This window comes from Haliotis rufescens, unplaced genomic scaffold (assembly GCF_023055435.1).
Source record: "Haliotis rufescens isolate VD_foot unplaced genomic scaffold, xgHalRufe1.0.p SCAF_14, whole genome shotgun sequence".
NCBI classification, from domain to species: domain Eukaryota; kingdom Metazoa; phylum Mollusca; class Gastropoda; order Lepetellida; family Haliotidae; genus Haliotis; species Haliotis rufescens.
Window position 1 is genome coordinate 19,210,351 of NW_025963824.1, and position 15,555 is coordinate 19,225,905.

Genomic DNA, 15,555 nt, shown 5'->3' on the forward strand with positions numbered 1-15,555 from the left:
AAAAACTTTCGCAACACTGGTTTTAGATGCTATTTTGTTTACTTTATATCTTTTCTTATATAAACTTTAATAATACAGTGAGATTTATATTCTCCACAGGGAATTTGATGAAGACCTTACCGGTCAAAATGAAGATACACAAAGGAAGGTAGGTTTTTTACCCCTTTCTACTCTAGTATGATGTGACACTGTGATACAAGGGGTAAGATCAGCCCTTTCTACTCTAGTATGACATGACGCTGTGATACAAGGGGTAAGATCAGCCCTTTCTACTCTAGTATGATGTGACACTGTGATACAAGGGGTAAGATCAGCCCTTTCTACTCTAGTATGATGTGACACTGTGATACAAGGGGTAAGATCAGCCCTTCTACTCTAGTATGACGTGACGCTGTGTTGCAAGAGGTAAGATCCGCCCTTCTACTCTAGTAGGACATGACACTGTGTTGCAAGAGGTAAGATCATCCCTTCTACTCTAGTAGGACATGACGCTGTGTTACAAATTTAAGATCAGCCCTTCTACTCTAGTATGACGTGACGCTGTGTTACCAGAGGTAAGATCAGCCTTTTCCATAGAAGACACATAAGGGAACTTGTAAAGATGAATACCGAGATAATACACAAGCAAGTGTGTCAATTTACTTTTAATTTATTAATTTTATTAGGTTTGTTGAGTGCAATGGTGATCAAATTCGTTAATCCAACTACAACCAGTTCTAAACAGAGATGTCAGGTCAGTTGGATGTGAATGCATGCCCTCATTCACCGGAGACCAGCCTGAGATGTCGGGTCAGTTGGATGTGAATGCATGCCCTCCTTCACCGGAGACCAGCCTGAGATGTCGGGTCAGTTGGATGTGAATGCATGGCCTCCTTTACCGGAGACCAGCCTGAGATGTCGGGTCAGTTGGATGTGAATGCATGGCCTCCTTTACCGGTGACCAGCCTGAGATGTCGGGTCAGTTGGATGTGAATGCATGGCCTCCTTTACCGGAGACCAGCCTGAGATGTCGGGTCAGTTGGATGTGAATGCATGCCCTCCTTCACCGGAGACCAGCCTGAGATGTCGGGTCAGTTGGATGTGAATGCATGCCCTCCTTTACCGGAGACCAGCCTGAGATGTCGGGTCAGTTGGATGTGAATGCATGCCCTCCTTCACCGGAGACCAGCCTGAGATGTCGGGTCAGTTGGATGTGAATGCATGGCCTCCTTTACCGGAGACCAGCCTGAGATGTCGGGTCAGTTGGATGTGAATGCATGGCCTCCTTTACCGGAGACCAGCCTGAGATGTCGGGTCAGTTGGATGTGAATGCATGGCCTCCTTTACCGGAGACCAGCCTGAGATGTCGGGTCAGTTGGATGTGAATGCATGCCCTCCTTCACCGGAGACCAGCCTGAGATGTCGGGTCAGTTGGATGTGAATGCATGCCCTCCTTTACCGGAGACCAGCCTGAGATGTCGGGTCAGTTCGATGCAAATGCATGCCGTCCTGTACCGGAGACCAGCCTGAAATGTCGGGTCAGTTGGATGTGAATGCATGGCCTCCTTTACCGGAGACCAGCCTGAGATGTCGGGTCAGTTGGATGTGAATGCATGCCGTCCTTTACCAGAGACCAGCCTGAAATGTTGGGTCAGTTGGATGTGAATGCATGCCCTCCTTTACCGGAGACCAGCCTGAGATGTTGGGTCAGTTCGATGCAAATGCATGCCGTCCTGTACCGGAGACCAGCCTGAAATGTCGGGTCAGTTGGATGTGAATGCATGGCCTCCTTTACCGGAGACCAGCCTGAGATGTCGGGTCAGTTGGATGTGAATGCATGCCCTCCTTTACCGGAGACCAGCCTGGGCATTCTGCAAGGAGTGTGGTGGCAGTGACGAAGTGATGATGTCTTGCTGTAATCAGGAGAAATCTGTCTTCCTGCTGAGTGGTTGAACCCTGTTGACCACCTGCATGTACAATGTAGCTGGGTAACTGATAACAAGAAGCCCCTGGTATACATTCCTGACACCAAAGACGTTTTCAAGCATGATCATGCATCTGTCTATTTCTTTGGTCGTTGAACCTGAAGGGGCACAAGTGCATTCAGTTGTTGCAATCCTCAGTTGCAAATGTTTTTGCCCTCTCTGATAATGATGTGCAATGATTCTGTGATGATACATCCAAACACAGATTTTCAAGCACCATGTGTACTTTGCTGCCATGACTGCATGTGCCTGTCTGTTCATCATGAAATTGAGGTCCATAACAAGAATTGTGTTCCAAAATATTTCAATCCTTATTATTTCATTGGATGATTTTTTTATGTCATCAAAACTTGATCCTTAGCAATCTTTAAGTGGTATATATATTTCTGAGTGTCATTTAATTGGAAATCACTCATATCAGGGAAATATGACAATGGAACATGACATACTACAGTAGTTATTATGTTTATTATCATAGAAGACAAACTGCTTATGAGGTAACAGCCAAAAAAAGAATCACTGAGTTTCTATACCTCAAGTACTGTTTACGAAAACAGAAATGCAATATTCACTCAATATGACCTGCAGTTGCAAGACAGAATGATAGGGTTTAGACAAGACATGTCCACATGTTGTATGAAGTTTGTTGATTGACTTCTTGCAAATGTTGCAGCCTTCAAGCCGTCCCGATTCAAAGCTGAGCAACAAGGACAGTCGGTCAGCATCACGAAACAAGTCCTCAGCCAGGTATAAGAAAATAAGTTTCCGTTTGTTGACTCACAGTGACTCACCGTCCCACCATGTTGTTGTAAGCTCAACTTGTCCTAAACAGTTTGATCGTGTACAGTGACTCACCGACCCACCATCATGTTATGAGGTCAACTTGTCCTAAACATTTTGATCGTGTACAGTGACTCACCGCCTCACCATCATGTTATGAGGTCAACTTGTCCTAAACAGTTTGATCATGTACAATGACTCACCGCCCCACCATCATGTTATGAGGTCAACTTGTCCTAAACATTTTGATCGTGTACAGTGACTCACCGCCTCACCATCATGTTATGAGGTCAACTTGTCCTAAACAGTTTGATCGTGTACAGTGACTCACCGCCCCACCATCATGTTATGAGGTCAACTTGTCCTAAACTGTGTAACGTGTAGATTCCTTAATTGAAACAATATGTTAACGCAGAAATCTGTACGTAGATGAACTTAGTGTAGCCAGGTCCACCTTATACCTTATACACACATCACTTCCACTTAATGTCTGTTTATTAGTTTAAAGACAAGGAGGGTTGGTGAATTACAGGGTTGCCTCTGCCTCAAAAACCTGAAAACATAAAAACAATTTGATAATGCCTGAGCATCAAATAACTGACAAATAAATTCTGACATAGTACTCTATGATACTCAGAATACAATAATACTGATATATGTATCAATGGTGTTACCGTTATCTGCCTGAAGTAACAATACTGACAAAACAAACCATATCTAAAAGTATCAACTTGATGTAATGATAAACAATAGTGTAATATTGTGATATTAATGACAATACAATTCAAAGTACCAGCTACATAATCATGATAATACCAGTAAACATTACATGCTGGTTAAAAAAACCTGCCAAATATTGATACAGAGCATAACGCCATAACCTCTATGACATCTGACCTTTGACCTCTGGTGCTGCTATTCACCTACATGAAAGTTAAGGCCTATAACTTCTATAAAATACCCGACAATACTACCACGACTACCACTGACTTAAGGATGCTACCTGATAATATACATCAACATTCACTCACAAAAATTAAATGCCATCTTGCTACAGACATTTAACTCTAATCATGCTAGCTAAACATAATGTACGAGGCTTCATTTACCGGCAACACAGCAGTACGCTGGTCAGCCTTATGTCTTACATGGTGCAGTAAACTTGTGCCAATAACAATATAGACAGTATCTTACAGTGTTTGACATTATCAATCAACTCGTAAACATACAAATACCGCTAGCGAAGTGCGGAAAACTTGACTTTGTGGTACACTAAAGTCTAACTTTATATTAAACACCAGACTATCCTGCGACAAAGCTAAATACCTACCGGTATGTACAAGGTCACAACACATCATTATTTAGCAGAGGAATAACTATTGTGATTATTAAAATACTTACTTAAAATATATATTTGAGGCGGAATGTATAATATAATATATATTTAAGGAATATATTTGAGGCGGAATGTATAATAAAATTAGGAGATAAACATACTGTGTTTTCAATGTAGAGCTAGGTTACCTGTAGATTAAACCCCGCTAAATTGAATTTGGAACCGAACGCGCAGCGTGAGGTTTCAAATGTTAAATGTAGCGCGGTTAAATCTACAGGTAACCTAGCTTTACATTGAAAACACAGTATGTTTATCTCCATTCTACCATGACTAAATATAATGCGAACTCTTTGGTGTTAGCAAATATACTGAGTGAAGCGGCATGGGTTGAGTTCAGTTTTTTTGAGTGGGTTATCGATCTGAATTACGGAATCACCGAACAAAATATGGTGCCGTATATATATATACTCAAGCAGTTTGTTGACACCGTAATACTTCACTCGAACATATGACAGGCATTGAAAGCATATAAGCACGGCAACTTGGTAAGCTAACATGAGGTAGGCATCCCTAAAGAAAACAAAGCAAGCTGTGCAAGGCTTTCGCTCTACATCGCACGTCACCATTATGACATCATTTCGCTCATTGTGACGCAAAAGATATGATGTCACAGTCGTATATAGAAAAGCGCCAAAATTCCAAGCTTTCTGTTGTCTCCAAAACGTAAATACATTCCCTTTGTTGATTTCTGTCGTGTTTTTCTGCACGAAATGTATTGCCACACATCCTTTGAATATTGTAGTAACCGCATCTGTGCATTTTGTAACCTGTAATTGTAGATATAATTATTTAAATATGCCTACCGACAATGACTGAAAATAGTACTATTCTATGAATATTAGTGTCCGCGGTGATGCGGCCGTCAAACCAGCTGTTTCAATCAGAGAGGATTTATTGTGATTTAATAGCCTCTGATTGACCAATCAGAATCGAGTAAATTCCAAATTCATGGTAGAATATTTATTTAAGGAATATTTTTGAGTCGGAATGTAACCAAAGTTAGGCAGCGTGCATGTTGATGGGTGTTTATGCAAAACTGGGCCAGGCAATAACAATCAAAATGCACAACTTAACGGAATGGGGAAAATATCAAAATATTGATTGCACCTGCTTACATTAGTGTGAAACCAACAACCAACCAACAAATGGTATTACAAAATTAACTAGGTTTACAAATCAACACAAATTACTGCACAGCCACCACAATGGCAGCACAATATTCAATGGCAGTACAATATTCAATGGCAATATATGATGTGATGGCAGTGGTCAGTATCCAATACAAAGTGGTGACAGCAAAAGTCAGTGATAATAATATATATTCACCCAGCAGCAATGGTGGTCAAACTTCCGAGATTGCCTAGGCAGGGAATCCGGGGTGGTAAGTGATCTCCACACGAAAGCTGGTCTTGATGGGATGAATTGTGTGTGAGATTTGAGAGTTAAGCTCTTGTCCCTTTATATACCAAGGGGTCTAACCAGCTACTGGAAATTTATACACAGTGCCCTCACCAGTCTAGGGGCACAAGAACATTACAGAATATTCCACATCAGTCCACAGTATACTGGAACTTTACATATCACACTAGCATCTAAATATATTCACTTCCTAAAAACTGCTTTTATTAAATAACACTACTGACAACTGATCACTGTCCAAACACAATGCAATGAGCGCCCACTGAATCTCAACAGATACAATGTAACAGTCACAATCACTGCTCAACAATAAATACACTGCCATTTGTCAACTGTTTGATCGTATACAGTGAATCACCTCTCACCATCATGTTATAGTTGTTCAACTTGTCATAAACTGTTTGATCAAATTGTAGTTTGATCGTCTGCAATGACCTATAGTCTGTCCCACTGGCCACGTTCATGTTCTGGTTAAGACAATAACGTGAAAGGTTATTGATTTATATATGGACCATCTCTCACAAAGACAGACCATGTTTAGGAATCTTTAATATCATGCATGTTATGCATGGTACCCAGCCAAATGGGTCAGTATGTACATGGCCAAAGTAGTAGTATAGGTAATGGGGGTTCTGCCGCAACTCCACTGGAGCCGGATTCATATACCTATACTGCTACTACAGGTGGCATTTTTTATGCCAAAATGATTATGCGATTCAATGATAGTCATAAGATTAAGTTAAATTGGGTCTAGCTCACCAATACCTGGGGCCAATCATTGCTTCTATTAGTATAAAAATGATGATGAGATTCAACGAAAGTCGTTTTAAAAGAAACATCAATATTAATTAATAATGGATAAAATTTACTATAGCCCACAAGGATATTGGAAAGGTGTAGGAGCAATAAAAAAATTAGCCACCGCGTCTAAGGTATCTAAAGATGTGGCCAAGGATTGGTTAAAGAAACAAGCGATGTGGCAGATATATTTACCGGCACAGCGTTATATACCGAGGAAGAAGTTTGATATTTTTACAACGAATGAAGTTCTTCAGGCTGACCTCTTGTTGCTTCCCCACGATAAGGTAAAACGCAAAACGTATAAATACGCTTTAACAGTAGTGGATGTGGCTAGTCGATACAAAGAGGCTGAGCCATTAACCTCGAAAGATTCAACAGAAGTAGCTAATGCACTGAGTCGCATATATAAACGCGGACCACTAAAATGGCCTAAGCTATTTCAAGTAGATCCCGGTCGCGAGTTTATGGGATCGGTAACTAAACTGTTAACAAAGCACTATGTCGAAATCAGGCGTGGTGAAAGAGAGGCCCACCGCAGTCAAACTATCGTCGAAGGATTTAACAGGACATTAGCAGAACGTTTGTTTGGCTATCAGTATGGGATCGAAATGAAATCGGAATGATTGAGATCAACCGAATGGGTGACACGATTATCAGCCGTTGTATCAGCGCTGAATAATGAAGTAACGAGATTAATAGGGAAGAAACCATCCGATGCTATTAAAATGAAATCCGTGACTTCCGAATCTTCAGCACCGAGGAGAGGCAAAGAACGAAAACTTCCGGATAGAGTAAGGGTAAGATATTTATACCAGGCAGGTGAACTCGAAGGAGGCCTACGTCGCGCAACCGATCCCATATGGTCCCTTAAGACATATAACATTAGTCGATTGGTTACGAAAGAAGGAGAGCCTATTCTTTATTATCTTCAAGATGGACCCGGGTAGGGCATTTGTACGAGAAGAGTTGATCATAGTTCCCGACGGTACGGTATTACCACCATAACCATAAGCATAGGTAGTGACACCATCATTATCAATCCATCTCTTTGTATCTGAGGGGGATAATGATGTCTTGTTCATTCTTAATCCATATATCCTATGATTGTAACATCTTAAAGAGTTCATCTCGTGTTTGAACGTTCTACCGTTAAATAATGATTCTTTATACTGTTCGTGTTTGATATGCTTTTTTACAACATACTTCTTAACACCCTTGGCTTTTCTTATCTCTCCATTATCAGACTTTTTTATAGAATACATCTTAGGTCTTAATCCCACATACTCCGCTATAGGGGTCCCAGCACATTCATCCTTCATCTTACCTAATACCTTTTTATTTACAACGCTGTGCAGTGGATTATCTATTGGGTAATCGCTCGTGTCGGACATATCTATTTTTTCTGCCATATCTTTATACACATCCTCGGTTTGTATTTCCATCAATAAAGAATCTGTGTCGGTATATAACACCTCACATCTATCGCCGTATTGCTTCTTAAGTTCGTTGTAATAAAAGTCATACATTAAGTGTTTTGACAAGTCGAGAATACTCATACCGACGTACACCGGTCTGTTGAATTTTATATTACTCTTCTGCATATGCAACGCGGCTAAGTCGTTATCGAATATCTTGCTTCTGTTAAAAGACGGGCTGGCTATAAGTTTCCTGAGTCTTTCTTCCTCTTTAGATCTGACTAATTTAACATCAACACGCTTCCTTAGATTCTCCATAGTTTTACCAAATACTGAGTTATTCATGAGCTTGTAGCTATCTTTCTTAAATCTGTGTTCAACCTTATATAGGGCTCCATCCAAGGGCTTTGATCAAACTTTAGAACTCTGTGTATTTTCTTAAGTTTCTTACCTAACGATAGATACAACTGGAGATTTCTGTAGTGAACTATATATTTTGTCTTATCCATCAAATTGGGTACGAGTTTTTCTACGTTAGCTAACCTACTATTACCCATTAAGGAGCGTTGATATTCCAACATCCAATCTTTATTAACCATTAATCTTTCGGGAGCTAGGGGATAACTGTTATGATCTTTATGTAACGAACTTGGATATTCGCATCATTATTATGGATATCATTCACTTCGATATCATCGACCCACTCAAAACCACCCGTGGGTAAAGGTTGACTCATAGCCCATCCGTACAAATTGTTAGCGTCGAGATATAATATGTGCGTGTCGGGTTTACTAGGATCGTATCCTTCCACTAATTTATTATTAGCCTTAGAATACCTTTTAGCTGCCATCAATATATCACCTCTTAATCTTTTCTCAATAAACAAGTGCATATCGTAATCTGTGAGTAGTTTTAGTTCTACGCCGGTCTTCTTCAACAATGCATCCCACGATAGTCCGGGACTGGAATAGTACCATGCCGGGTCCAAGCCGTATTGTTTTAAACATGTTTTTCTAAATATCTCGAATATATCGGCGAGTAACAGCACATCGGTTTTTAAGTACAGATCATGATAATCACCTAAATTCTTACAACCTAATTTATCCCAGACCGTCAGAGCGTGTTCATAATCGGCATCTGTTATTTTAGATTCTGTTAAGTTACTATAGAATGATTCGAGGGGTGGTAATTCAGTTTCTTCGAATCTAGACCAATCATCCATATATTCGTAAGGATATATATCTTTTCTCAGCAACAAATGACGAGTTATCTTAACGGTATATTGATTTGTTATCACAAAGTCATCGGGATTGTTTGCATTAGCTAAATTGTCCAGGGAAGATAACAGAAACTGTACGGAGTCTATGAATCTAAGCCCATTACTTTGCTTTATTCTAGATTTCCCATCCTTGTCCCTATAATGTATAGGTTTAGTCAACGAGAACGATATGTATTTTTCCATATTGTTAGGAATGCACGTTAAACCGCTGTCGGTCTTTGAGATAGCTTGCATAATGAGATGTGAATCGTATCCCCTAAGGTTGTGAAACACAACGGGGATGGGTATTGTTTGAGAATTCATTTTTAGTTTCAAGTTACACTCGTTATGCGCGGCTCCCCGATAATTACCCGTGACGTGGCAATGATCTCTTACGGAATCCCCATCCAGGGGTTTATTACAAACGTGACAACTCGTTGACTTCTTATGGGCCCTCCAATCATCCCTCGTCATACACATGGGTTTCTTACACAATAAATTTTCCCTTATTATTCTCTCTTCGTTTTGTAGATATTCTAGGAACTTTCCCGCTGCATCGGGACCTCTGTAAATCACGGGCGTGTTTGTTTTCCCATCATACCTTACAACTATATATCCAAACCCACAAGGAATATGTTCTTGAGTTTTGTACGTAAAACTACTATCTTGATTGCTATGGTTGGTATTTTCTATGGGTTTGATAAGCTCTTCGAAGTCGGCGTAAATTACGTACGGTACTGGCATTTGATTACAATAATGTTCAAATTTTAATATATTTTTTCCCTCTTTAGGCATATCAATCCTGATAGCATTCTGTCCAACACCTCTGCAGTCTTCTTTATGCGCTTCTTATAGATCTTGTCTGCTGTACCCATGTAGGCATCTTTCGCAGAAATATTTCTTTTCTTTATGTTTTGTTTGATCGTATAATAGCCTGTTTAAACTCTTTATCCACGTATAATGATATTTTCCATCTTTTCGATCATAAATGAATTGATTCTGGGGATATGTTCCGGAGCAGAGCTTATCCTGTGTACAACAATTCCTTTAGAATGTCCGAAACCATTTATAGCTAAATTATTTTGCTTTTCCACCTTATCAATTTGTGATATTGGTGTAGGTTCGCCTATACCATCGAAGTTGAGTTGTTTTGGGGATAGCTAGAAGGTCTATTTGCAATTTTAGAATCTACGGGAAAAAATGCAGATCTTATCATCATTCTTAAACAGTCCTCGGATTTATTTTTTACGTTAATTATGGCTTTTTTCTTCTTATAATACGGGGGTAAATCTATATAAGATCCACCTTTGAAGGGCATATAATTTGCTATATCTAAATATAAACTATCGATTTTATCCACACCCCAACCCAAACCTCTATAAGTCCAACGTTCTAAAGTTTCCTGTATTCTCTGAATTGATGTATCTAATGATGCGTTTATAGTATCGGATTCGGTTATAACTTCTTGATTGCTACGGAAATATGGTTCGGTATATTAGGTGCTATCGTCTGTGTTACTTTTACTCAATAACATTTTAATCGTCAGCTGGTATTTTATACTATGTAAATCATCTAACTCCTCGTTAATTTTACTCGATATGATGGGCTTAATATTGTTAACATCCATGTTGGAATTAATATCCATCTTCCAACCTGTTAGATATTTACCAACGTCGGAGGATGTGGGTACAAATATTAATTCTTGTTGTTTATTCTCATCATCGTCATTATGTTGAATATCAACATCATCATCAGGTTGATTATTATCTAGTAAAGCGATCAATTCAGCTCTTCTCATTCTAGAATAACCTCTCAGCCCACTGTTTCTCGCTTGAGCTTTGAGTTCCCTAACAGTCTGGGGTTTGTTGTATATTCCAAACCGAGTAAGGTAATCAATTCAGCTTTTCTCATTCGAGAATATCCACGTAGGCCACTTTGCTTTGCCATAGCCTTCAACTCTCTGACAAAAACCATTGTGGTTGAATGGTATATGCAAAATGAGACAAATGTCTAATTGGTTGTTTTCATATATCTAAATACGTATTCTCCCCAACCTATTCCTCTCATTGATGTAATCTCTCTTCCTAGCATAAATAATCTGGTTCCTGACCCTATCAGCACCGTGTTCCTTACATAAACAATAATGACCTTTGACCCCTATCCTGCATACAGAACACGTATAGTTTATGTTTCCGCGCCTGATGTAATAATTGTGTATGCCGCAGTAAATTTCAACACAGCGTCGGTTACATAGAGTCGTCTTACCCATGAGTGTAAATATGCAATTATTCATGGTTATACATCTATCATATCATTTGTCTAAATGCAAATCACATCTACACTAGTGACTTATGCATAATTGTATAGCTGAAAATCAATACAGAAGTCAATCCCATAATCACAAATGCGACCTCGCGGTTCTTTTTAGCCTCTGAGGTTGTATAAAACTGATTCATTGTTGGTCTCGGTATTGGGTCGAGTTTTTTCCCATAAACGAGGTAGTATTCGTGCATGGCAGATTCGACATCCTTAAACGTGTGAATTGAATGTCCTTCCTTAAGCAGTTTTTCATGAATAAAGTCTAATCTCTTCATTCTCTGCCGCGTATATTGTGACTGAGCTGCTTGGAGTTGTTCTAAAGCTTTGTTATGTCATTTACGTTCCTCTTCAACTTCTTTAGCGTTTGATTCCCTCATACTAGAAAATAAAAAATTACTCCCCGAAAAAGCTAGAGCATTAACAATAGCTCCACCGACCATCATCCCAATTGTTGCCATAGTATATGAATATAAAATATTCAAATCTTTATATGAATATTATATATTCAAATGTTTAATTAATTACTTCATTATGTCTTCCGGGATAAGCCCTTGTTTGATGAGCATATCCTTTGTTGCCATTGCTAATCCAATATCCAGAACCATCATACCTATATCATAACTATTAAAATCTAGCTTGGGAGGTGTGGCTTTAGTAATCATTTTAGCCATACGGGCATAGCCAATGGCCAAGCCGGTGACCACCGCTGAATGATATGTGGCGTTTACCAACATTTTACCGTCTGTAACTGGAGTAGTCATGCTTAATATAGCATTATATGCGGGCTAACCTCTAGTTGAACTTCTTGTTGTATTGGGGGTGACGTTTTCTCTTCTCCGGTCTTATAAAAGAACCATACAGCCGCTGTACCAGCAACTCCTACTAGTGCCCATGTTTTAATCGGATTAATATTTGAATTATTTATAAATTTCGCTTTCCTCGCCAGTCCTCCCTTTCTTCCTGCGGCTATTTTTTGGGGGTTCTTAGTAACTCTAGCTTGTTTTTGTGTTTGTGGTATTTTCTCATTCACATCCTCATTCACTCGTTGTTCCGCAATCTGTTGTTCCTCGTTCACTTGTTGTTGTGTGTTCACAATCTGTTGTGGTGTCACCTGTTGAGTCTCCATTATTATTAAGTGGGCATGTATGTTTAAATTGACAATACCTAGCCGTTATTAAAGCTGTGGTGAGTGGAGCTGAGAACATTCCGTATCTATGATAAAACTCACAGCTCACTGAGCTTATAGCGTGTTCGATGAATGGGTCTTTCTCAAGAGATTCGCATAAATACATGCGATGTTCTGCCGGGATAGGGAGAAACGTACTAGCTACGACAGTGTATAGTTGTAACATAGAAGACCCTATCGTTTTAGTCATGGTAGCTCCCAGTCTAGACTCGTTACGCACGTACAGTTTTTTAATCTCTTCGTCGGTCATGTTATCAATTTTTTAGATGGTATAATTTTCCCCCAAATATTGGGAACATTTTCCACCGGCTACCAAAGCCGCGAGTCTTTCTCTATGTTTATCTAAAGATTTATCTACATGTTGATCAGGCTCAGATTCTTTGAGCATTTGTTCGATGAGTTCATCGCATTCCATAATGTAATACCTAAGGAGATATTTAAGTCTAACATAATATAATATGACATATCCAATACATCCCGTAATAATGAACTGTTGTGAAAGAATGAGGATTTCGAACCACATTTTATGTAATATTAACCGCTAATATTCAATTTGCTACATTTTGCTACATTTTTGCTATAATTTTGCTACATTTTGCTAAGCAATTGCATAAGCAGCTGGTTGATCAGTTTTTAATACGAGTTTACAGTGCTTCGTTGTCGCTAACAGTTTTCTGACTTTATCTCGTTCAATCTTGGTATAAATGACATCATTTTCGCGTAAACATTCCTCGAATGAATCTCGATCTTTGCAATGAAAGAGTGCTACCCATTTGGTCTGCTCTCTGAGATCTTTCAGGACAGAGTTGTATTTTTGAGTAAGTACCCAAATGCTATGTTGAGTATGCGGACCGGAGAATGCTAAATACGAAAGCATATCTTTCTTTTTTGTTAGTTCTTTACTCGCGCTGCAGTCGTCTATTACGAAAAGGGTCGATTCTCCTTTGTATCTTTCGTGACATACTCATAGGCAACGATCGCCCGGATCGACTCTGTGTACCCCGTCGTCATTCATTATCCAATCTCTCGATAAGTATGTTTTATTAACGCTTATAGTCGGGCACAGAATAATAATATGATCGAAAACGTCCCTATAATGACTTTCTAAAATATCTAGAATAAAAGTTGTTTTTCCGCAGCCCGTTTGCCCGCATATGATAGCGCAGTGCGGATCTTTAGGTAAAAGATTATCAATAGATTGCTTGCACGAATCTTCCATTCTGTATATTAAGTTGCGCATCCATAATCACGTACAAATATATGTTTAATTTATCAGCCGCTTCCTGGAGCTTCGTTATCTGTATTGTGACACCCTCGCTAACATTTTCTATTCTCCTCCCACTGCCGTGTAGTTGATCATCGTCCGTTGTTCGCATGTCGACCCATAGCGCGTACTTAGTGGTGAGGTATTCACCCATCGATACACTCCCAAGAGACAGATCTTTCACGACCGCGATAACTTCCGGGGATCGTTTTATAGCAGGAAGTTTTTTAATCTCATCCCACTGGTGATACGCTAGCATTCCTTGGCTATATAGTTGATTAGGAACGCCCTCGATAGTCAATTCTACTTTTGTAATCTTGGGATTGTAGAACTTCTCGGTATTGCTTTTAAACGCATCGGAGGGGTCCTCGAACAACATTAAAATACCCTTCAACGACCTCGTGGGGACGTTGAGATTGATATTCCACATCGTATCTTTTTTGTCCCTCGTGATCTTTCGATGTCGCAGCACGCGATCGTACAAAATGGCTAAACTTCCCGTATAATGGTTACAAATTTGTCTGGCTAATTCGGGATCCGTTATCATATCGTACTCCAGCAAGATATTGTCAATGGAATAGCTAGCATCTTCACCACCGGTTCTGATTACTCTGCCGTAGTCATTAAAAGTGAGTTCGTATTCTAACCTATCGCCTAGGGATGCTTGATAAAAGGGCATGTGGGAATCTAGTAATTCAAAGTCTAGGGGAATATAGAATCGGTTACCTAATGCGTCGGCAACGGCCTTATCTTCTTTGTTGGTATCAACACCATTTTCAGCACCCACGCGCAGTCTCAATGTGTTCTATTACAAATACCTTGGTACTGTAAGTTTTCCCGCTCTTTATCCGTTCTCCAGAGATCCATGTAACAATAGTATACATCGCTATCGTCGATACTCAAAACCTCATTACCGCTAATTTTAATAGCGATTTTCTTAACGATAGCACGACCTATGTTCTGAACGGGCTCCCTGTTAACGTCTGTAGAAGTCAAAGCAATCGTAAATGCTAGTCGGACAGTTCCCGGAACTAACACATCGTGTGCGCCGAGATTAGGAAAGCGAACCAGAAGCGTTTGATTCTGATCGATGGTACTAGGGTTATTAGTTATAGTTACAGACTGACGAATTGCTTTGACCCCTAATGGATCTCGAAGTCTACGTTGTGGGTTTAACTTGCATCCGTATTGCGAAGACATTGTTATATTGAAAACATGTGCCCTATGTTTAATATAAAAATGGATGATTATGATCTAGATACCTTTGATGACTTTGATAACCAGAATCCAATCAAAGAAACTGATGAAACCAACTTTGGTGGCACGAATGTTAACGATGAAATTTTACAATCAACCGTCAATGATTATTACGATTCCTTTAAAGATGATAGTCCTATTGTTCGTGAATATTCAAAGTTTGAGATAGATAGTAAAGGAATATTGCGACTGCGTGGCGCTCCGGATATTGATCTTATGCATTCTCGTACTCGTAAGCCCGTAGCCTTGTCAACGATAGCCACTAAACACGGCACCAAATTTGTTCGTGATGAATTAGGTTTTGTGGACTACGGACGAGCAAAACTTTCCGCGAAGACTACTAAGGTTTTTCGGACTGTGCGTACTGAACTCAGTAACACAGATAATTTGGAGGCTTCCTTGATGGTGGTCTCGAACGGACTCGGAGAAATCTTAGCCACCATTGATGATCCCCCGTTACAGGTATCACCATACTTAGAGTCCAGCATTAGGGAAT

The 15,555-nt window shown here is 39.7% G+C and overlaps 1 protein-coding gene across 1 annotated transcript in view; it reads left to right on the plus strand.

Moving 5' to 3' along the window:
• LOC124123079 (testis-expressed protein 9-like) overlaps positions 1 to 15,555 on the plus strand; it is an 88,767-nt gene that overhangs the window by 27,169 nt on the left and 46,043 nt on the right. The window contains exons 5-6 of the mRNA XM_046486341.1: positions 100 to 148; positions 2,638 to 2,711. Coding sequence (XP_046342297.1) covers positions 100 to 148; positions 2,638 to 2,711 — 123 coding nt within the window. The remainder of the gene's footprint in view (positions 1 to 99; positions 149 to 2,637; positions 2,712 to 15,555) is intronic.